The following is a 25,027-nucleotide window of genomic DNA, read 5'->3' on the forward strand; positions in this document are numbered from 1 at the left end:
ATACGGTAATCCTCCAGGGAAAGATGGAAGGCAAATGAGGTCCAGGCAGAAGAAGAACATCATGGCTTCAAAACCTAAGGGACTGGTTTGGACAAAACTCAGCAGCACTTTTTCATGCGGCTGTTGACAAAAATAGGATTGCCAACATGATCACTAACATCCGATGACAGATATGGCACAACAACAAGAAGAAAATGCACTAGGAAACTAAGATTAAGGATCTTAGTTTCCAACACAAATTCGAACCTGGACAACAGAGATTTAAGCTTGGTTTAGAAAATGCCAAGGAATATGCGACATAATTCTCAACTGCATAATCGAAAAAGCCAAAGAATAATAGAAATAAGTCAATATGGGCTTCATTGATTATAGAAATGCCTTTGATTGTGTTATAATTATGTCAAACTGTGGAATGTACTTAGAATCACATTCTGCTTGGGAATGTGCTTGGAAGATTGTGCTCAAGGCTATTTGAACTCCTTTTAAAAAGTTTATTCCTTCCCCAGTGACATATTTAACATTTACAAGAAGTGTGAGCCCCTCAAACAAAGATTTGGATTATTTATTATTTTGCATAATTTTGGTTATGGGACATGGGACAGAAGCAAGCATTCCTCCTCTGTGGCTCACTCCGGATTCTTAGAACTTGTACCTAAACAGATCTATGTGGCCAGGGTTACATTTTACATTCTAGTCATGTCAGTGGGAATCAACGCAACTTACTCTATGAGTGTTGTGAAAAAACCTCCTTGCTTCAGAAGGATTGTGATGAAGCTTCCTAAAAATATATGTGTCTGATGCTAAAGGAAAGCAATAAGAATGAAAGGTAGAAAGTATAAAGCCAGGGTCTTGCTTGTATGGGAAAATGCTTTGTGGAACATTATGAGTCTTTCTGAATAAATATGTTTTTTGTGCTTTTAAATATAGCACACAAAAATACTTTCAGTTTTTAGCCCATAAATGTACATGCTTTAGTACTTTTTTAAGATGCCACAAATTTTTCTGTTATACTAATGGAAGTAGCCATACTATAATATTAGTGGGTATAGGTAGTCCTCAACTGTTGGAAGAAATATCCTTCTGGGTTCAGTTCCAAGTGGGGAAAAAGACACTGGAAACATGGAGACTGCTTGGAAAGATGGTTTAATGGTGGACAGGATCACATGGTTTGAGTTCCTGAGCAGAAAAAGGGCTGAGATGCTGAGCGTGCCTTGGTTTTATGCCCTCTCTGAGCTTTGAACTTCCTGGGGCACAGGAAGAGTATCCTGATTGGTTGTCAGACTTCCAGGGGGTGGGGGTCTTAGCTAGCCTTGCTGGCTGATGTAATCTTCCCAGATGCCATGTGATGAGTTTCTGCTGCTAGATGGGTCCTATTGTGTTGCAGATGATGGTCCATTGACAAAGGTGGGGTGGGATTGGGTTTCTGCCTTTGGCCCATTGACAAAAGTGGGGGGGCAGGAAGATGGGAGCTGCTATGTCTTTAAAACATGTTTTTCCATTTCTCATCCAGGGAAATATATTCTGCCTTTTTAATATTTCCTAAAATATTTCATTCTTCTAGGAGAGGGGTGGGTGCTAACTTCCTACACGACTTGCAACAGTTCATTTAGTGACTGTTCGAAGTTACAAAGGCACTGAAAGTAGTGACTTAGGCCCATTTTTCACACTTACGACCGTTGTAGCATCCCCAAGGTCATGTCCTCAAAATTAAGCTGCTTGGCAACTGGCTCATACTTATGACGGTTGCAGAGTCCTGGGGTCACGTGATCACCTTTTTTGCAACCCTCAGATAAAGTCAATGGGCTTAACAACCATCATTTGCTTAACAACCTGTGTTACTAACTTCACAACCGCAGTGTTTACTTAACAACGGTGGGAAGAAAGGTGTTAAAATGGGGCAAAACTCACTTAACAAATGTCTCACCTAGCAACAGAAATTTCAGGCTCAGCTGTGGTCGTAAGTCAAGGCTGTACTTGTCTTACCTAATACGTTTGAAATGAGCATTCAACTTCATTTTCCTCTCCCGCATCAACAATATGACCAAAAGATAAGAATTGGGAGGCTTTGCTCTTGGTCCAGTCATTCTCTCCTAGCCCAACTAACCTCAGTGTCTCTGTTCTATCTAGAGAAAATAGGAAGAGGAAGGTGTGGTAGGTATGTTTGCCGCCTTGAGTTACTTGTTAAAAACAATAAAGGCGGGTCCCAAAGATGCTTTTTGAAGAGGCAATTGGACTTTCTGGTTTCTTTCATCCAAGAAGCTTGCCTCTTGAAAAAGCACCTTTGGGATAACAATGACCTGGATGACCGAGAATCTCCATAGACAAATAAAGGCAGGAAAACAAACAAACAAACAAACAAACAATAGAAAGAAAGAAAAGAAAAGAAAAGAAAAGAAAAGAAAGAAAGAAAGAAAGAAAGAAAGAAAGAAAGAAAGACTTTAATGAATTGCAAATTTACTGTGGTTTTTTTTTAACCGAAAACTATGCTTACCAGTTTTGAAAGCCACAAAGTTGGTTGTTTTCAATAAAACTTCCTCAAGATAATCAGGGTCGATTGCATTGATTGATACTATAAAAAGATGTTGAGACTCTAGATAAAGTGCAGAGGAGAGCAGCCAGGATGATTAGGGGACTGGAGACTAAAACATATGAAGAACAGTTGCAGGAACTGGGCATGGCTAGTCTAGTGAAGAGAAGGACCAGGAGAAACATGATAGCAGGGTTCCAATATTTGAGGGGCTGCCACAGAGAGGAGGGGGTCAAGCTATTTTCCAAAGCACCTGAAGGCCAGACAAGGAATAATGGATGGAAACATGCCAAGGAGAGATTCAACCTGGAAATAAGGAGAAATTTTCTGACAGTGAGGACAATTAACCAATGGAACAGAAGTTGCCTTCGGAAGTTGTGGGAGCTTCATCACTTGAGACTTTCAAGAGGAGATTGAACTGCCATTTGTCAAAAATGGTGCAGGGTCTCCTGCTTGAGCGAGAGGTTGGACTAGATGACCTATAAGGTCCCTTCTGTTAATCTTTTAATATGCTAAAGTACAGTTAATTAAAAGGGCAGGGCTGATGGGTTCATTGTTCTCTCTCTCTCTCTCTCATTATTTGTATGAGAGATCAGATATGTTTCCAGGGCTCTGATTTTGTATCTTGTGCACACCATGGTTTCATACACTCTTGGCCAAAGTGAGGCTCTCTAGCAACTCCCAGAATTCTATCCGTTGGTCAAGCTGGGTGTGAATTTTTGAAGATGAATTCTAGAAGATCTGGAAGATACCAGCTGGGCAAAATCTGTTTTTAGCATGCCCTGTGATGACTCTTGTTATTTTGATATTGATAGTATACACATACTGTGGGGTTGTTGTTGTTGTTTTTTTACATCTTTTGACTGCACAAGATTGAAAATGAAGGTGGATCCTTGCTGACTTTGTTCCTTGTGGCACAATTAACTGCTGGTCTACAGCAGCTTAGGTTGTACATTACTTTTAAACACTTTCCTCTAGTGCAATTTTTGTGCCCTATAAATACAAGGCAGGTAGGACTGTCTTAATTGCAAGTGTCCAATTTATTTAACGTCAGTATTTTCTTTTTAATAAATGTCATGCACTAATGGACAAATCGTGCCTTTCCCAAAGAAATGGGCTACATCAATCCTGCTGTTAATTCTCAAGTCAAAACACAATCGTTGGGGTAAGAGAGTGAGATGAAAGTCATAAAGCAGGTTGAAATGGCTATGACTGCCTACTGTCTGAATGAATGAGCAAATAAATGAATTTAACACATTGCTACAGAGGAGCTGGTGACAAGGAGATTATTTGTTTCCTCAAATTGGAAGATGGTGAAGCTAAATGTCTATGGTGTCAACTTGCAAAGCATCCCTGGCTTGCTCTTGAATTGCCATAAGCAAGGCAGATGGGAAACCAATGAAACGGCACGGCAGCCAAAGACAGATGCACATTCCAGACTTATCTCTCTCAAGGCTGTATCCTAAGGTTACCCACAGCAGTCGGAGGGGAGTGATCTCTACAACCCGCGAAATTGCTCTGTTGGTGAATGTGATTGATGACGCACCCTGGGGGGAGGGGGGAAACAGGATCATAATTGGGGCATAAATGACATAGGGTGAGAGCTAGCTTCACTTGGGAACATGCCAACATGAAGCTCCTAATAAATAACTGGATTTCTTTTGAAGCTTGGCTCGAGGCTCATGATGTAATTAGGGCATCCCTCGGAATCCTGACATATGGAGATTCTCAGTCATCCAGGTCATGGTTGTCTCAAAGGTGCTTTTTCAAGAGGCAACCGGATTTCCTTGTTTTTCTTTGAAAATGTTTCGTTTCTCATCCAAGAAGCTTCTTCAACTCTGAAAAAAGTTCTTGGGTGAGAAGTGAAACGTCTTCAAAGAAAAACAAGAAAGTCCAGTTGCCTCTTGAAAAAGCACCTTTGAGATGGTGAAGCTAAATAACATCAGCAGACTTTACACTAATCTAACTTTGGTTTCACTGCTTCAATAATCAGTTACTCCTTAGACTAGCATTTTGTCTTTTTAAGAAATTGATAGGCCCAAGGAAATAAATGTAGCATTTTAGTGCAGCATACTTCCTTATCATTAACGGATTCTTAACAGAATACAGGTAGTCCTCAATTTACAACAGTTCATATAGTGAACATTCAAAGTTACAACACCACTGAAAAAAAGTGACTGACGACCGTTGCAACATCCCCATGGTCACGTGATCGAAATTGAATGCTTGGCAACTGGTTCATCTTTTTGACGGTTGCAATGTTCCAGGGTCATGTGATCCCCTTCTGACATCAAAGTCAACGGGGAAGCCACATTCACTTAACAACTTAACTACTAACTTAAGAACTGCAGTGATTCACTTAGCAACGGTGGCGAGAAAAGTTGTAAAATTGGGTAAAACTCATTTAACAATTGTTTCACTTAGCAACCTAAATTTTGGGCTCAGTTGTGATCGTAAACCGAAGACTACCTGTAACAGAGTTGGAAGGGGCCTGGGAAGTCTTCTAGTCTAATCCTCTGCTCAAGCAGGAAACCCTACACCACTTCAGACAAATTGTTATCTAATCTCTTCTTAAAAACTTCCAGTGTTGGAGCATTCACAACTTCTGGAGGCAAGTTGTTCCACTGGTTATTTGTCCTCACTGTTAGAAAGTTTCTCCTTAGTTCTAGGTTGCTTCTCTCCTTGATTAGTTTCCATCCATTGCTTCTTGTCTTGCCTTCTGGTGCTTTGGAAAATAGGTTGACCTTCCCTCTTCTTTGTGATTCCCAGCTTCCCATCCTATTTGTCCAGCAGAGAGGCCAGTGCTTGGTACAGAACAGCTGCTGATATAGCTGAACCAATCTTGGATCTTGATAATACAAGATCTAGTGGTTGTGGCAGATTCTGTTCTGACTGCTGGACAAACAAGCTTATTATCGGTGTTAACTGGTCCATCTGACTCCTTTCTGACTTCTACTGCTGAAGCAAAACACTGGGGAGTTAATAGTATCTCATTCATCTCAATTTCAAACTCTACTTAACTGTGTCTCCTATTTTAAGATTACTGTGGTGTGTAAGGTTTATTGGTAACCAAGAATGAATATTTAAAAGTGTCTCTGTATACCAAGTGAAGTCCAGCTTAATAAATTGGTGAAATAATGACAATGCCTCTACAACATTGCTGAAGTAGCTAGCACCCTGTTGATTAATTCTGATTGCATCTTTTTACTTGCCCTTTGAGTTTCTAGCTCTAAGCTTTCCTGGTGATATGCCTCGACTTACAACAGTTCATTTAGTGACCGTTTAAAGTTACAACCGCACTAATAAATGTAACTTATGCCCATTCTTCACAGTTACAACTTTTGCAGCATCCCCATGATCACGTAATCAAAAATTCAGATGCTTGGCTACTGGTTCATATTTATGACTGTTGCTCTCCTGCTTGGGCAGGGGGTTGGACTAGATGACCTAAAAGGTCCCTTCCAACTCTGTTAATATGTTTTTTTTTAAAGGGTCACATGATCCCCTTCTGCGACCTTCTAACAAGCAAAGTCAATGGGGAAGCCACATTCACTTCACAGCCGGGTTACAAAGTTATCAACTGCAGTGACTCACTTAACAACTGTGGCAAGAAAAATCAAAAATGGAACAAAACTCACTTACCAAATTTCTCAGTTAACAGCATAAATTTTGGGCTCAATTACGGTCATACAGTTGAGGACTCTCCGTGCTACTAACCAGGTCTGATCCTGTTTAACTTTTTCAGGCTCAGACATTGAAGTCCTCTTCATTTTGGTTTCCAGGAGTGGGACATTGGCAGTGGTGGGTTTCAATTTTTTTTACTACCGGTTCTGTGGGTGTGGCTTGGTGGGCGTGGCATGGTCCATCTGGACTATTGTAACACTCTCTACATGGGGCTCCCCTTGAGGAGCACTCGGAGGCTCCAATTGGCACAGAGTGCGGCCGCGCGGGTGGTTATGTGAGCGATGTGGCGTTCCCATGTAACACGTCTCCTGCGCAAGCTGCACTGGCTCCCGGTGGTCTTCTGGGTACACTTCAAGGTTTTGGTTATCACCTTTAGAGTGCTCCATGGCTTAGGACCTGGTTATCTACGGGACCGCCTGCTACTACCAATAGCCTCCCACCGGCCAGTACGCTCCCATAGAGAGGGGCTCCTCCGGGTGCCGTCAGCCAAACAATGTCGACTGGCGGCCCCTAGGGGGAGAGCCTTCTCTGTGGGGGCACCTACGATCTGGAACAAGCTCCCCCCGGAGATACGGAGGATCCTGGATCTGCGCACCTTCTGTCGCGCGCTCAAGACTTTCTTATTTCATCAAGCTGGCCTGGCCTGAATCTTTTCCCCTTTTAAATGTAAATTTTAATTTGTTTTTAAATTATTGGGTATTTTAAATTTGTCTCAGCCAAATTATTTAATTCATTTTTATTCTATTTTAAATTTTTGTATTTATGTGTTTTATTCTGTGGCTGTTCACCACCCTGAGTCCTTCGGGAGTAGGGCGGTATATAAATCCAATAAAATAAAAAAATAAAATAAACAAAATAAACAAAAACAAGGAGAAAAAGAGAGGAAAATGCACACTGGTCATTCCCACCATAAATCCCAGTTAAATTAGGGAAGGCACAAATCTTAACAAACATACCACATGGTTGCATGGAAGACAGAGAGGAAGAGAGAGAAATAAACAAACAAAACCCCCGACATTCCTATTTATATATTTGTTTTCTTTTAAGTACCTTTATTTAGCCAAATTGGTTTTCCAGCTTCATCCCTGAGCAAAGCCCACTCTTTACAAAATTTGCTCACATCTTCTTACCAGCCAGGACAGGCATCTGCTGTTCATCCCAAACTGCAAGCAAATCTCCTAGAGGGGTTTCTGTCACAATCCTCAAGCTACAGCTTCCCATGTTCCCTTTCCAATGTGGGATTCACTTTGGCCTAGCTGGGTGAAAAAAATCTTCCTATCAGACCAAAAAAAAAAAGAGAGAGAGAGACTTTTCAGACAAAAAAAAAATGTCTGGGAGGACTCTGGTTCCCTCACAGAGTATGGGCACCTCCTTACCAGGGAACTACCATCTATCAGTTTTCGGACCAAAAAGAAAAAGTGATCCGGGCAGGGGTGAAATCTAAAATTTGTTACTACCGGTGCTGTGGGGGTGGCTTGGTGGCGTGGTAATGTGACTGGGTGGGCGTTGCCAATTTTTTTTTTTTTACTTTTAAAACCATTTTTTCTACAACCTCTTCAGTGAAGAGGTTGTAAAAAAATGCTTTCAAAAGGCTCTGACAATCCCAGATGAGTTGCCTGATTGGCAGAGGCTTTTTTTCTTTTAAAAGCCTCTGCCGATCAGGCAACTCAGCTTGGATCGTCAGAGGCATTTAAAAGGAAAAAAGCCTCTGCCGATCAGGCAACTCAGCTGGGATCATCAGAGGCGTTTAAAAGCATTTGACAATCCCAGCTGAGCCATGTGTGTGAAAATGGAATGGAAAAGTAAATGAGATAGTTGAACTTTGGGGAACCAGCTGAGAAGTCACTGAGCAAAGTTCAACTCTCTCATTTACTTTTCCATTCCATTTTCACACACTCCCTCCTTTCCCTAACAGAAGGTCCTGTACTCTGGCAAATCCCCCATGCTCTCCAGACGGTTGGTCTTTCTGCGGTTAGGAAATGCACAGAGGGAGCAAGATCCAGCTGTGATTGGGAGAAGGGTCCTCTCGCTCACACACACAGAGGCATAGACACATTTCCCATACTTTTCTGGGCTTTAAAAGTTAAAATTTAGAGGTACCACCTTCTTTCCAAGCAGCCTTTGATCTCAACACTCAAAACCCCTTTAAAACCTTTGTTCCAAATGGCCAAAGTCCAGCAGACTCAATGGGTCTGCTGCCGACAAGGGAGACTTACCTGGGCCAGGTCCATTGGTCAGGTTAGCTTGGAGTCCCATCTTTGGGTGCCAAATTGTTGGAAGAAATGTCCATCTGGGTTCAATTCTAAGTGAGGAGAAAGACACTGGAAACATGGAGATTGCTTAGAAAGATGGTTTAATGGTGGACAGGACCGCATGGGTTTTTTGGGTCCTGGGCAAAATGAGCACATGGAATATATATGAACATGGAAACCTTAGAGCTTCCTGTTCCTGTGTAAGGGCAGGTATCCTAATTGGTTGTCAGATTCCCATGGGCCCATGCAGGGATAACTTTGTAGGTTGTCTTGAGTCCCAGGCTTGGTTGAATCTTGCTGGGTGATGATGTAATGAAGGGGGTTTTGGGCAATTCCTATTACAGCTGAGGGCTAATCCTTTCTTTGTTGGATCTTGGGTGGGGGTATTTGCTTATGAATAGAGCTAGCCATCTCTTTATCTCTTAAATGCTGACATCTGCTGTGGGCTATTGAGGAGGGTGGGGGCTATGAAGAGCGAGTCTGCTTCCTGCCTTAAAAAAATATTTCTCCATTTCTCATCCAGGGAAATATAATATTCTGCCTTTTTAATATTTCCTAGAACATTTCATTCTTCTAGGAGAGGGGTAAGTGCTAACTTCCTACAGTACCTAGTCAAGTTTCTAAAGCTTTGCAAAAAGCCAACATGGTTGGGTGCATTCTAACCTCTGAGGGGAGAATCACCTTCTCATTATGAATGAGAATTACTTTCTCATTCAGAAACTAAGATGATAGCAACCAATTAGAAGCTCTCTCAGCTACAGATCTGGAACCTCTTTATCCCTCTAAAGGACTTGAGTCCTGGTGGCGCAGTGGTTAAAGTGCAGTATTGCAGGCAAACTCTGCCCATAACCTAGAGATCGATCCTGATGTGGCTCAAGGTTCACTTTGCCTTCTCTCCTTCCGAGGTCAATAAAATGAGGACACAGATAGTTGGAGGCAGTATGCAAATAATGCTTTCCATTGTTAACCACTCACAGAGTGCTGAAAAATGCTATGAGGTGCAGTGGTGAAATCCAGCAGGTTCTGACAGGTTCTGGAGAACTGGTAGCAGAAATTTTGAGCCATTCAGAGAGCCAGTAGCGGAAATTTTGAGTAGTTCGGAGAACCGGCAAATACCACCTCTGGCTGGCCCCAGAGTGGGGTGGGAATGGAGATTTTGCAGTATCCTTCCCCTGCCATGCCCACCAAGCCATGCCCACAGAACCGATAGTAAAAAAATTTGGATTTCACCACTGATGGGGTGGTATATAAGCCTAAATACTTTTGCTATTGCGAATATTAAAATAGGTGTAGATGGTAGCGGGCAAGATATTTTTAATTATTTGATGAACATTTGCTTCTCTGGTTCAAAAACATTTGTGCTATGGTATACAGTGATGCTTAACAGAAATATTGAACACTTGAATGTTCAATATTTCAGCATAAATATAAGCTAAAACATGGATCTATTCTCTCCACAAATCCTGAAAGTAGGTAAACCAAATACAGTTAAACAAATAAGTCAAAAACATTAGACTGGTTCATTTGATTTTTATTTGATTTTTAACAATATTTAACGAATACTATTTTTAATTTTTTTTAAAAAAAAATAATTTTTATTAAACATTTTTTCAAAAAACAAAAAAGACCCTTTAAACAATAGTTTCTTTCCAACAGTTTCGCAACGGTTAACATTTCTTACTTCTCCATTTTTTTCTCCCTTATTTCAATGTATCCTTTATACATACAAATCTGATATTAATTTATTTACGTATATACATGTAAATAACAGTGTACACAATTTCATTTCTAGAAACTGCAGTTTTTCTGTTTCCTCTTATTTGTTGTTACATTTTTACTCCTATATCTTCCTTATTTGATCTTTCCTTGCCTTTTATCTCTCTTGTCTAGCCATTCGTACCATTTCTCCCACACTATATAATATTCTCTTTCCTCTTTTACTTGTATCTCCTTTGTAAGTTTATCCATTTCTGCACATTCAAAACTTTTCTAATCAAATTATCTTCGGTCGGTATGTTGTTGCTTTTCCAATTTTGTGCGTATATTATTCTTGCTGCTGTGATAATATGGATAATTAAATATTGTATTTTTTTTTCAGAAGACCTTGGGAGTATTCCTAATAAAAATGTTTCCAGTTTCATCTCAATATGTTGTTTGGTTATCTCTTCTAATTATAATCTAATTTTATTCCAATACTGTTTTGCTTTGAGGCACTTCCACCACATGTGGCAGTATGTGCCCCTTTGTTGTTTGCATTTTCAACACGTTGATGAGGTATTGGGAAACATCTTAGCCAATCATGCTGGTGGCAAATTTTTAATTTCTATAATTTGTTTTTGCATATGCATTGTTTTCTAAATCATTGTTGTAAGCTGCCCAGAGTCATTTTTCATGAGACGGGCAGCTATATAAATTTGATAAATAAATAAATAAATAATAGAAATGATCTAAAGCTTTGTATGTGGCAAAAGAATATGAAACTTTTCTTTCAGTAACTTGGGATGCCCCCTCTTCGACAACAATAATTGCAAATAAATGTCTCCAGTCAGGGGTGGGCTTCAAAAATTTTAGCAAGGGGTTCTCTGCCCGGTTACTGGGTGGGCGTGGCCATGGTGGGCGTGGCCTAGTTGGCCTCCCACACCATGGCAGGGGGGCGTTTTTGCCCTCTCTGGGCTCCGGAGGCTTTCCTTGAGCCTCTGGGAGGGTGAAAACGGCCTCCCCAGGCTCCGGAGGCCCTCTGGAACTTCCAAATTGCCCTTCCCGAACTTCCAGTAGGGCCATTTTTCACCCTCCCTGAGCCTCTGTGTGGGCCTGCATCCAAAATGGGCCACGTGGGGACTCCTGGGAGGGGCAGGGCAGGGTGGGCGGGGCCAGCCAGGAGTGGGATTTGGGGTTTTCCGAACTGCACAGAATCTTAGCTAGAGGTTCTCCCGAACCACTGAGAACCCCCAGCAGCCCACCACTGTCTCCAGTACATGTATCAGGCCCAAAGAATCAAGAACAGCATGTGGAGTTACTTCTGAATTGGTCCTTTATTGCTGTTCACCTACAGACAGAATCTTGCCAGACTAAAGCAATTATCTGCAATAGCCATACTCTGTGAATTGCTAGGGGGAGTCTGACCTTGCTCTCTTTCTGCTCACCAGACATTCCAAACTATGCAGGCACTTTGCCCTCTGGGAAAAATCCTTTCCTCCTGCAATTCTGGGCTACATTCCAACATAACAGGTAGTCCTGACTTTATGTTCAAGTTATGATGGATCTGCCCAGAGCTGCTTACAATCTGGTACTGAAGTTTCAACACACACACACACACACACACACACACACACAAAATTGCATTTTGGGCACTTTGCAACTGACTTACATTTATGGCCCTTTGCAGCATCCCACAGTCACATGACAGGAATTTTTGACATTTCTTTTGCTGCTTTCAAAGTCAAAGCCTTTATTGTCATTGTACATCACGTATACAACGAAATTGGTTTCCAGCATTTATTTCCAGTTTCTGACTAAAAAAAAAATGCCCATCAAAGAAAAATTGTTTATTTAAGAAGTGGGAGATTTGTTTCATAACCATTGCAAAAAAAAAAAAAAAAAGACCCAATCATAAAATCATGTGCAGCCACATAGTGACCCGCTTAATGACCACATAATGACTTATGACTGTAATTCCGGGCTCAATTACAGTTCTAAGTCAAAGACTACCTGTAGCCGTTGATCAATCTTGCACGTGAACTTGGAGGAATTTTGGCCCATTCCTCTTTAGGCAACAGCTTCATTTCAGGGATGTTGAAGGATTAGGACTGCTAGCTTTAGGTCTTTCTGTGTTAGAATAACATTTTTTTTTCATCCTGTGTTTCTTTGCTGACTCTTTATTGGGTCTGTTTTTCATGACTACCTTTTCTTTGAAATGAATGTGTGTGCCTCAGGAATCCAGTGTGTCCTTAGTCAGAGCACTGAGCCACTTTCTGTAGCCACAGCCTTATCCTTGCTGGCTTGCAGCAAAACTCTTCTGGGTATTACCTAAACAATTTTTCCAGATCAAAGTTGGCACAAACTATCTCCTTCAGATTCGTGTGAGAAGCTTCTTAGGGCCTGCACCACTGGTTTGAAGTTTTACTACATTGCTGACAAGATAATCATGAGAAACAATTTTTAAGAGTTATTGGTGGGCTTGGAGAGGTGTGATACCAGGCGTGGGCTGCTGGGGGTTCGCAGGGGTTCGGGAGAACCTCTAGCTAAGATTCTGTGCAATTCGGAGAACCCCCAAATCCCACTTCTGGCTGGCTCTGCCCTGCCCTGCCTTGCCCACCCCACCCCTCCCAGGAGTCTCCATGTGACCCGTTTTGGATGCAGGTAAGTGCAGGGCGTGTGCAGAGGCTTGGGGAGGGTGAAAAATAGGCCTACCAGATGTTTGGGAAGGCCGGAAATGGGCCTGTTTCTGGCCTCCAGAGGACCTCCGGAGCCTGGGGAGGCTGTATTTGTCCTGGAGGCTCGAGGAAAGCCTCCGGAGCCTGGGGAGGGCAAAAATGCCCCCCCCCCGCCATGGTGCAGGAGGCCGACTAGGCCACGCCCACCATGGCCATGCCCATCCAGCAACTGGGCAGAGAACCCCTTGCTAAATTTTTTTAAGCCCACCCCTGTGCGACACCAAGGCTTAAAAAAAAAAATAGCATTGGTTTTCTTTAGTACTTAAACCTCAAGCTCATGCTATCAAATAGCAATACCAAAAGCACTTAGATGTATATACCGCTCCATCGTGCTTTATAGCACTCTCTGAGTGATTTACAATGTCAGCCTCTCAATGAATGAGGTCTTCATTTTACCAATCTCAGATGGATGGAAGGCTGAGTCAAACTTGACACCTATCAGGATCGAACTTCAGGCTGTGGGCAGAGTTAGCCTGCAATATTGCATTTTAACCACCAAACCATCGGGGCTTAAATGATATTGGAGGTTACTATACAGGCCACTTAAAATGAAGCAGACAGTTGTGACCCCACTGGTATCCCAGTAGGTGAAAGAATGAGTTGCATCCAATCTGTTTGTCTTTTAAAAGCTACAAGATGCCATGCTAGTATAGAACATACCCTCCTTTAGAATGCTGTTGCTGTGGAAGATGTCCACCAGGTAGGGGCAAACTATTATATGAAAGGATATATTTCAGGTACCTGTATTTTTTAATATTTTTTTAATCTATTATTTCTGTAAGTAATTTATGGTGACAAACATACTTTTATGTCAGAGTTCCCCAACTTTTCTGGGTTGGTAGCAGGGGTGAAATTCAGCAGGTTCTGACAGGTTCTGGAGAACTAGTAGAACTGGAAATTTTGAGTAGTTCGGGGAACCGGCAAATACCACCTCTGGCTGGCCCCAGAGTGGGGGGGAATGGAGATTTTGCAGTATCCTTCCCCTGGAGTGGGGAGGGAATGGGGATTTTGCAGTATTCTTCCCCTGGAGTGGAGTGGGAATGGAGATTTTGCAGTATCCTTCCCCTGCCATGCCCACCAAGCCAAGCCATTCCCACCAAGCCACGCCCACAGAACTGGGAGTAAAAAAAAAAAATTGAATTCCACCACGGGTTGGCAGCCCAGAGCGGGGGGAGGGGGGAAGAGGCATGATTTTATGGGAAGGGCAAGCACATGTGTGTGCATGCGCACAAGGGCTCGTGACATTCATGGTGACGCTCTCACGAATGGGCAGCAAGCGCCCGCAACAACGCTCACACGAGTGGAACCGTGTGTGCGTGCAGAGGCACGCGCCGGCTGGCCAATCACGTGGCCCGATGGCAGTTAAATCGGGCCAGATTTAAGCACCCCGTGGGCCGGATCTGGCCATGAGTTTGACACCCCTGTACTATAGGATCATTTGAGCCACATCTTTTGTGCCATAAATGGGAACTCTGGAGAAGGCTCTTATTTGCTCTCCTGCACCCAAATGGCTGCAGCCTGTTATGTTGTGTGGAAAAATACATAGAGAGTGTTTGTCTGCCTATTATACCAGAGGTGGGTTTCAGCAGGTTCTGTCCAGTTCTGGAGAACTGGTAGTTGAAATTTTGAGTAGTTCGGAGAACCGATAAATACCACCTCTGACTGGCCCCACCCCCATCTATTCTCTGCCTCCCGAGTCCCAGCTGATCAGGAGGAAATAGGGATTTTGCAGTATCCTTCCCCTGAAGTGGGGTGGGAATGGAGATTTTGCAGTATCCTTCCCCTGCCATGCCCACCAAGTCATGCCACGCCCACCAAGCTACACCCACAGAACCGGTAGTAAAAAATTTTGAAACCCACCACTGGATTATACGCAGGGTTATCAGAACGGATATGCCACACAACTCCATAACCAGCTTTACTATTTCAACTGTGATTTATGGTAATACTTGATTTCTTGCCAACATAAAAATGTCTATCTTTTTTTTTTTTTTTTGGAATCATATGGTATATTAACTTTGACTATTGCTATTATGTATCTCATAAAATTGATTGGCTGCAATGACCTATAAATTCCTAAAATAAAATAATATAATTTAATATTATATTATAATATAGTATAATTAACATACTGCTTTAGTCTTTTTTACTTAGCTGGCTCTGTAGAGCATCTTTCTCTTCTATAGAGGAAACGCTGTGGCATTGCAGAGGCCTTCAGGAAAGCCTTGTCAGCCTTGCTGGCTGCAGAAGAAATGGACCAGCGAGGCAGGTGTCGAGGTGTGCAAGGCCTGGCTCTGGAGTGGGTGGGATCTTAATTAGGGCTTATTTGGGGTTGGGTTTATATTGGGCGCATGTGTAAAATCAAACTAGGACTTACTTTCAGGGTAGGTCGTATTTTTGGGGAAACAGGATACTTACTTTTTTTTTTTTTAAATTTGATTTATATGCCGCCCTTCTCCAGAGACTCAGGGCGGCTTACAGTGTGCTCAGCAATAGCCTTCATCCTTTTATATATTTATACAATGTCAGCTTATTGCCCCCACAACTGGGTCCTCAATTTACCTACCTTAGAAAGGATGGAAGGCTGAGTCAATCTTGAGCCTTGGGGAAATTCGAACCTGCAGTAATTGCAGGCAGCTGGTCTTAATAACCAGCTTAATAACAGGGTGCCTTAGACTACTGTACTACCAAGGCTCTTACTTACTTACTTACTTACTTACTTACTTACTTACTTACTTACTTACTTACTTTCTTACTTCACTTACTTACTTACTTGGTTACTTCTTAAATTTATATGCCACCAACCTCACTAGGCAAATATGACTCTTCCTTTGTTTTCATTAGTGCAGAGAAACAGGCAGGGCATCTAGAAGCTTGCTTTGACACCAGCTGTGATCCTCATTGGTGAAGCCCAAATGACGATTTAATCACTTATTACAAGAATACATAAAGCACGAAAACAGCATCTGAAATGGTGGCTTGTAATGGTGACACGTAATTTGGGCAACAGAATCAGATTGTCGGTTTATTTAACCTAATCAGTCTAATCTTCCTCAATTTACACACTGAATAAATTACGAAGTTACAGTGCAGAACGTGTTAAGAAATGATCTTGTCCTTCTCTTGATTTCTTTTACAGGCACTTAGACTATTTTCTCGCTATATAGGAAAAAATACTGAAAAGATTGTAAATCAGAAAAAAGTACTAATCAAAGGCACTTAGAATTTGGCCAAAAAAAGTGTTAAATATATAGCTAAGATTAAATGGCCTTGTGCCACTTCAATAGCATTCTCCAAATTTGGAGTTAGGCAAGCATCTAGCATATTTTTCTCTCTAATAGTCATATATTTTATTCTTCAGAGACGCACAGGAATTTTCATCCAAAGGTCAAACAAATAATAACATTTCCTAACTTCAGCATTCAATAAACACAAATATTTAGCCTACGATGATGACTATAAGTTTGACCAAAATCTATTCAAGTTGTTCCATAAAACATCTGTTCGGACCAAAGTAAACAGTAACAAATGACCGCATGTTTAGAATTAAAGTATGAGTGGGGGGGAAAAAAAAACCAGAGTCCTAATCAAGTGGGTCAATTTAAGTTTAAGTAAAATCAACCTGAATCTTAATGAAATGTTTCAGTCAATGGAGTAAAAACCGTGCTGGATTAAATGGCTCCCACAATGGTGAACCAGATGCCAGTGCAAAGATTACAAAAAGAACATTATTAGTATTGTAGTTAGCAATAGATTTATCCTTCGTTGTTGATTTGATGATGGTTCAGCATCTGAAAGGCCCCAATTTTGGGTAGAAGACCTTGAAACAACTAGTGTGTGCTTCATGGAGCTGCATGCTAAACTCTAATGTGTGAATAGTTCTCCCCCTAAAACTGTGCTATATTTACCCAAGGCTCTTAAATCATGGAGGTTGTGATATGGTGGGTAAGGTACAGTTAGCTTAGAGCAGGGGTGTCAAACTGGACTTCTTCAAGGGCCGGATCAGGGGTGGGTTCTACTTACCTTTACTACCGGTTCGCAACGGGATCATGCCCGCATGCGCAGATCGCTTCTGATGACGTTAGGGTCAGTGGGCGGAGCCTCCCGCCAGTTTTACTACGGTTCTATAGAACCGCTCCGAACCGCGGGCAACCCACCACTGGGCCGGCTGGGGGGAGGAAGACAGGACAGACACCTCCTGCAGCACTCTACCGGCGAAAACAGGGCCGGGGGGGGGCCCACGTGCAGTTCCCCCATGCCCCGTTTTCAGCCTGGATGGCCTCCTGCAGCACTTTGCTGGCCAAAACAGGGCACGGGGAGCCATGTGTGCCCCCATGTCCCATTTTGGCTGCCAGAGGCACCACGGGCCAGTCCTTTGCTGTTTCCAGGCTGGCCCCATGTGCCAGATTTAAGCACCCCGCGAGCCGGATCTGGCCCACAGGCCTTGAGTTTGACACCCCTGGTTTAGAGGGAAAAGAATAGATTTTCTTTGATTCACTAGATGCTAAATTGAAATGGGATCATCAAATGAATGTCTCATCTCCAAAAGAATAAGCTCCAGGGCAGCTGTAAAATACAGGTTGTTCAGCGGTTAAGATGTGCAGTGTTGAATTCAACCCCACCTCTGCCACCACAATGCTGATCAATAATTGCATTTCCTCAATGACAGCTTGTTTCATAGATTTTATGTGAAATGTGGGCTTTCAATTGTTATGAATTGGCCAAGAAGTCTTTGTTTGGCAACCTTAACAAATTCAACAGTGAAAAATATAGCTGACATGATTATACAGTATATGAAACAACTGCAATATTTACTGCTGTAACTCCAGCAAACTGGTTTTCTTCTCTAAAAAGTCTTCGGGTGTTTAAAGACCATAAAAAAAAATGCTGTGTATTTTGTATGGAAAAGATTTCTTTATGGGAAAATAACCCATTTTTATATTTGATTGATGTTTGTATGTTGGGAATTTCTTTCTTTCTTTCTTTCTTTCTTTCTTTCTTTCTTTCTTTCTTTCTTTCTTTCTTTCTTTCTTTCTTTCTTTCTTTCTTTCTTTCCTTCCTTCCTTCCTTCCTTCCTTCCTTCCTCCCTCCCTCCCTCCCTCCCTCCCTCCTTCTTTCCTCTTTCTTCCCAGCAAAAGATACTAAAGATATTATTTCCTTCATACAATTGTTGATGGAGAAAAAAAATGTGTTGAATAAAGAGATTCTTGATGGAACTGAGGACAAGATTGCAGTTAGTGCTTCATAGATGGGAAGTGATGATCACACTTTAGGGAGAAATGCCTGTTATCAGGACCTAATGTAATTGGAGATACTAAGATACCAGATAATTTGGAGCTCTTTTATGTTCATTTGTTCCCCCATTCAAAATGATTTTGTCTGAGAAAGATGAATTGGAACCCTTCCATTGCAGATTACTGCTATGCTTATGAAAGTCTCTCTTTCTGTGTACAGCATCTGTCTCTGTTTTATCTGTCTCTATCTATCTATCTATCTATCTATCTATCTATCTATCTATCTATCTATCTATTTATTTATCTATCTATCTATCTATCTCTTGCTATATATATCATCTATATCTATCATCTATCTATCATTCTCTCTCTCTTTCTCTATATCTATCTATCTCTATCTCTCTATCTGTATGTATCTATCATCTATCTATCTATCTATCTATCTATCTATCTATCTATCTATCATCTCTCTATATATCTATCTATCTATCTCTTATCATCTATCATCTATCTACTTATATCTATCTATTATCTCACATCTCACAATGCAGGGAAACCAGTGGCGTCCATGGGTGTGTGTGTCAAAATGGCAGTAATGTTGTCATAGTCCAATCCTTTCTCTTGTTTAGTTTATCTGCCAACATTGAATGTTTTCTATATGTTTCAACATTGCATATATATATATATATATATATATATATATATATATATATATACCTCAGAAAACATACACACACACACACACACACACACACACACACATACAGAAAAGGCAGAATTTACCATTCTGCAGATTTTAATTTGCCTCCAAATACACTCCTCTGAGGGGAAACATTTGATACCCCATTTGCAGTCTGAATTGGCAGACTCTAGTAACATCTTAAGATTCAGGAGACTGTCATTTCTAATCCTGTCACAAAACCAGCTGGGTTTGGAATAGTCACTTGGATGAGTCATTCACTCTTAGGTCTGGGAAGAAGAAGGCAATAATAAACAATTTCTGAAAATTCCAGAAAACTGCAGGGACTATCAGTCTCCAGGAGTCAACATTGACTCAAAGGCATGTACACAACACATAAAAAACAACATATTGTGGGATAGGCTGTTGCTTGTTTTGGGTGGGTGAAGAAAATGAGATGCAGAATGTTTTTCACTTGCTTTCAGTTTTGATTAAGAAAATTTCAAATGAACATAGATGTAAATAATCTGCTGGAGAAGGATTATTTATAAACAAGCTAGCTAAATGGTAGTACTAATCCATTTGTTTCTTTGTGTATCATAGGCTGTTGAAACTGGTTGAGTTTAATTCATGGGCTGACAAAAGTCAATGCTATATGAGGTTTCAGTTGTTGACTATAAACAGCCTTTGGAGAATTGAATGGTGGTGCTTTTGAAATATTATAATGGACAGAGGACTCAGGTTTCTTTGAGAAGGAGCCTCATTAATCATAGTATTTGTTATTACTGTCTTTTTTCCAAACTGGTGGTCTACACCTCCAACCAGTTACATTCTGTCTAGAAATATCAATGTTATTATGATTGTTGCATTAGGAAGGGCTTGGTCTCCTGCTTGAGCAACGGGGTGGGACTAGAAGACCTCTAAAGTCCCTTCCAACTCTGTTATTCTGTAAAGCTTGATGCTCAAACCCACTGTTGAAAAGTCCTAAATGGGAATTTGGAACCTAGGTTTGAATGGATTTTGAATGGAAATTTGAACCTAGGTTTCCTAATTCCATAGTAAGGCTTTAAAATACTGACAACTCAAAGGTGAAAACTGTCTTTTCCTGCCTCTAATAAGGCACTGTATTGAAAGGTACAAAATGTATGCTTGGGCATATTTTTTGGAGCAAAGGATCTGTTATAAAATATATATTTGTAGTTCATGTCTACAACCAAACAGTTCACCAATAACAACTGACTGATCATAATAACTCACTTGTAATGTCATGGTGACCCTCGCATTGTTAAAGTCCATAAGATGCTAGGTCTTCCATCTGTTGAGTCATGTTAAGCAGGAACAGATTGGTTTGTTCCTATTTAATACGACCCAAAGCAAGGAAGAAAAAAAGAACCCAGCAAAATCTGACTGCTAAGTGGCCATGCACTTAGCCTCCAAGTATTCAAGTATTTCTTGCATTAAACTTCCCACTAAAACAGAGAAGTACCACGGTAGATAATGAAGTTATTTCCAAGATATATTTAATTAATGATGAGAAGGAAGGAATAGTCAAAGGGAGATTAAATAACAAATGATCTTAATACTTGTTATCGTGCCAGAATAAATATGCTCTGCGGTTCTTGAAGTCATTACGGCCATTCATTCTGGATGAAGGCCATTTTATAGGCTGTTCATCTTGTCCACCTGCAAAAGGTTCTAAAAGGATGAAAATGAAATTGAGTTACATTGATTTCAGGCTGTATTTTAAAATGAGTGTTATTGCTTTTTCTCTTAATGACAATCTGGTGTGCAGAATAATATTCCAGTAAATATTCTACAGATGAATTATTGAGTCTGTCATCTGCACCTCTATGACTGTCTGGTTTGGTTCTGCAACCCAACAAGACAGACACGGACTTCAGAGGATAATTAGAACTGCAGAAAAAACAATGGCTACCAACCTGCCTTCCATTGAGGACCTGTATACTGCATGAGTCAAAAAGAGGGCTGTGAAAATATTTACAGACCCCTCACATCCTGGACATAAACTGTTTCAACTCCAACCCTCAAAACGAAGCTATAGAGCACTGCACAACAGAACAACTAGACACAAGAAGTTTTTTCCCGAACGCCATCACTCTGCTAAACAAATAATTCCCTCAACACTGTCAAACTATTCACTAAGTCTGCTTTACTATTACTATTAATCTTCTCATCGTTCCTATCACCCATCTCTTCCCACTTACGACTGTATGACTGTAACTTGTTGCTGTATCCTTACGATTTATATTGTTTCCTAGTATGATTCAATTGCTTATTTGTACCCTATGACTATCATTAAGTGTTGTACCTTATGATTCTTGACAAATGTATCTTTTCTTTTATGTACACTGAGAGCAAATGCACCAAAGACAAATTCCTTGTGTGTCCAATCAAACTTGGCCAATAAAGAATTCTATCTATCTATCTATCTATCTATCTATCTATCTACCTACCTACCTACCTACCTACCTACCTACCTATCTATCTATCTATCTATCTATCTATCTATCTATCTATCTATCTATCATATAGTGAAGATATTTCTGCATCTGTCCTGATTAGAGCTGGTGTCCTTATTCTGTCTGAAAGCTTGGCTGAATTAGGGGAGAGCACTTAGACTGAGCCACCGTACTGTACTGATAAGTTGCTTATCTTTTCCCTTTTCTCTTTTCATTTCATTTTCATTTCATGCTGGCTTTTTTGATGGCGTAATAGCAGAACTAGTCTCAAATGTCCAGTTCCCCTGGCCTGCCAATACAGAAGCAAATACACTCTGGAACTGCTGCCATTTGTCTTTTCTTTGCCCAATTGGAGCAATTGTCACTTGGGGCAGCATAAAGTCAGCCCACAAGTAAACAACAGTGTTAAAAACAACCACTAAATTTAATAAGCAGCCAGGATTTCAATTTTTTAAAATATATTTTATTTATACATTTTTCTTTAGTAAAAATAAAAACTCAGTATCGACAACTGTGTTGTCTGGGTACAGTTAGTTTTGAAAAATAACAATAGTAATCACAATATTATTCATAGCATTGATAATAGTCACTTAATAATAATAGTATTTGCATCCATACTAATAAACCTTCTGTGTATAGTTAATCATTCTCTTAAACTTTTGAGTTTCTAACTTCTGTTTCTGTTAACTAACCATTGGTAAAATGCGTCCCATGTTAAAAAATATTCTGTTTCTTCCTTCTCCTTTATTCTGAGTGTTAATCTATCCATCTCTGCGCATTCTAATATTTTTTATTACACTTTCATCTGTAGGATTTCAAATTTATAGTACATCCATCCAGGTGCAAACTCCAACCACATTGGTCCTAATACCCAAGGAAAGAACCACATTTTTTAGTGCCTTTCTAAAGGCCAGCAGAGATGGTTCAAGAGGATTTACTTCTCTCTCTCTCTCTCTCTGTGTGTGTGTGTGTGTGTGTGTGTGTGTGTGTGTGTGTATGTAGGTCTTTGGTTATTCAGGTTTTCTCCCACAATGCTAGCAATGCTCCTAGAAGCACGAAGCTGAAAACACCAGCCTGAAGATGACGAACGAGACTTCGTCGAAACGTTGCCAAGACACCTCCAATTTTACGTGGGAGAAAACCCGAATAACCAAAGACCTACATACAAACACCCGCGAAAACCTCAGAAAATATATATATATATATTTCAAAAGCATGTAAAAAGGCAAGTAGATACATAGGTACCACTTTAGTCAGAAGGTAACAGTCTTCCATATTTCACGGTACGCTCTGTACTGCAGTGTGATGTCATGCTGGCCACATGACCACAGAATTTGTCTTTGGACAGTGATGGCTCAATGGCTTACAGATATGGAGATGAGCACCATCCCCCTAAAATTGGGAATGATTAGCACAGTAAAACCTGCAGGGACACCTCTACCTTTACCTGAGGTACTAATACCACTCTAGAAATCCTTAGTAAGACCACACCTAGAATACTGAATCCAGTTTTGGTCACTACACTATAAAAAAAAAAGATGTTGAGACTCTAGAAAGAATGAGTTCAGAGAAGAGCAACTAAGATGATTAAGCGAATGGAGGCTAAAGCATATAATGAACGGTTGCAGGAACTGGGCATGGCTAGTCTAGTGAAGAGAAGGACCAGGGGAGACATGACAGTGGTGTTCCAATATTTGAGGGGCTACCACAGAGAGGAGGGGATCAAGCTATTTCCCAAGGCACCCGAAGGCCAGACAAGGAATAATGGATGGAAGCTGATCAAAGAGAGATTCAACCTGGAAATAAGGAGAAATTTTCTGACAGTGAAAACAATCAACCAATGGAACAGAAGTTGCCTTCAGAAGTTGTGGGAGCTTCATCACTGGAAGCTTTCAAGAAGAGACTGGACTGAAATGGTGTAGGGTCTCCTGCTTGGGGGGTGATAGACTAGATAATCTACAAGTTCCCTTCCAACTCGGTTAATCTGAATCTTTTATATATTACAACCATTGTGGCATCTTTTCTATGGTACAAGTTGTGTCCTGACTAAGTTTGCATTTAGCTAGCTTTGCGTCTCATTGATTTGGTGGGAGAGCAAAGTATGTGCATATGGGGCTTGTTTCCTCTTCAAATTGATGGGATTCAGGAGTTGTTCCTCTTGGGTGGATGATACTGCAGTTCTGAGCATCTCTTAAAGCTGTGCTTCAGATAACTTCATTGCACTGCATTTTTCTTTCTTTCTTTCTTTCTTGCAGGTCAACATAATTATCTATGTGCAGGACGGAATGACTGCATAGTGGATAAGATTCGTCGAAAGAACTGCCCTGCATGTCGCTTGAGGAAGTGCTGTCAAGCTGGCATGATCCTTGGAGGTAGGCACTTGGAAACTTTTTTAAATATAAATTTTATTGATTTTCTATTGATTACATTTCTTAGTACGTAATAAACTTCATGTTGTCTGGGTATTTGATTAGCAATACAATTACCATTCTTGGAAGTTAGAGACCCATTCAGTTGTCTCTAACTCTTAGTTCTTGTGATTCACTTGAATCTTGATAGATTCAATTTACTTGGGCACTTTCTAACAAAATGAAATTCAATGGTGAAAAAAGTAAGGTTCTACATTTAGGCAAGAAAAACAAAATGCACAGGTACAGTATATGTGGTACCTTGCTTAATAGTAATAACTGTGAGAGGGATCTTGGAGTCCTAGTGGATAACCATTTAAATATGAGCCAGAAGTATGCAGTAGCTGCCAAAAAAGCCAACACAGTTCTGGGCTGCATAAACAGAGGGATAGAATCAAGATCACGTGAAGTGTTAATACCACTTTATAATGCCTTAGTAAGGTCACACTTGGAATACTGCATCCAGTTTTTGTCGCCATGATGTTAAAAAGATGTGGAGACTCTAGAAAGAGTGCAGACAAGAGCAACAAAGATGATTAGGGGACTGGAGGCTAAAGCATATAATGAATGGTTGCAGGAACTGGCTAAGTCTAGTTTAATGAAAAGAAGGATTAGGAGAGAAATGATAGCAGTCTTCCAATATCTCAGGGGCTGCCACAAAGAAGAGGGAATCAAGCTATTCTCCAAAGCACCTGAGGGCAGGACAGGAAGCAATGGGTGGAAACTAATCAAGGAGAGAAGCAACTTAGAATTAAGGAGAAATTTCCTGACATTAGAACAATTAATCAGTGGAACAACTTGCCTCCAGAAGTTGTGAATGCTCCAACACTGGAAGTTTTTAAGAAGAGGTTGGATAGCCATTTGTCTGAAGTGGTGGAGGGTTTCCTGCCTAAGCAGGGGGTTGACTAGAAGACCTCCAAGCTCCCTCCCAACTCCTATTCTATTCTATTCTATTCTATTCTATTCTATTCTATTCTATTCTATTCTATTCTATTCTATTCTATTCTATTCTATTCTATTCTATTCTATTCTATTCTATTCTATTCTATTCTTCTAGTCTAGTCTAGTCTAGTCTACAACAGTTCATTTAATGACCGTTCAAAGTTACAACAGCCCTGAAAAAAGTGATTTAGGACCATTTTTCACACTTACGACTGTTGCAGTATCCCCAGACTTCACCTGATCAGAATTCAGACACTTGGCAACTGACTTGTATTTATGATGGTTACAGCATCCTGGGATCATGTGATCCCCTTTTGTGATCTTCTGGCAAGCAGAGTCAATGGGGAAACCAGATTCACTTAGCAACTATGTTACTAACTGAACAGCT

At 40.8% G+C, this 25,027-nt stretch overlaps 1 protein-coding gene across 2 annotated transcripts in view; it reads left to right on the top strand.

Moving 5' to 3' along the window:
- PGR (progesterone receptor) overlaps positions 1–25,027 on the top strand; it is a 99,548-nt gene that overhangs the window by 16,690 nt on the left and 57,831 nt on the right. For both annotated transcript variants that reach the window (XM_070942887.1, XM_070942888.1), the window contains exon 3: positions 23,545–23,661. In XM_070942887.1, the coding sequence (XP_070798988.1) occupies positions 23,545–23,661 (117 nt within the window). The remainder of the gene's footprint in view (positions 1–23,544; positions 23,662–25,027) is intronic.

This window comes from Pituophis catenifer, unplaced genomic scaffold, assembly GCF_029215685.1.
Source record: "Pituophis catenifer annectens isolate HBS135680 unplaced genomic scaffold, rPitCat1.0.hap2 SCAF_4, whole genome shotgun sequence".
Lineage (NCBI taxonomy): Eukaryota > Metazoa > Chordata > Lepidosauria > Squamata > Colubridae > Pituophis > Pituophis catenifer.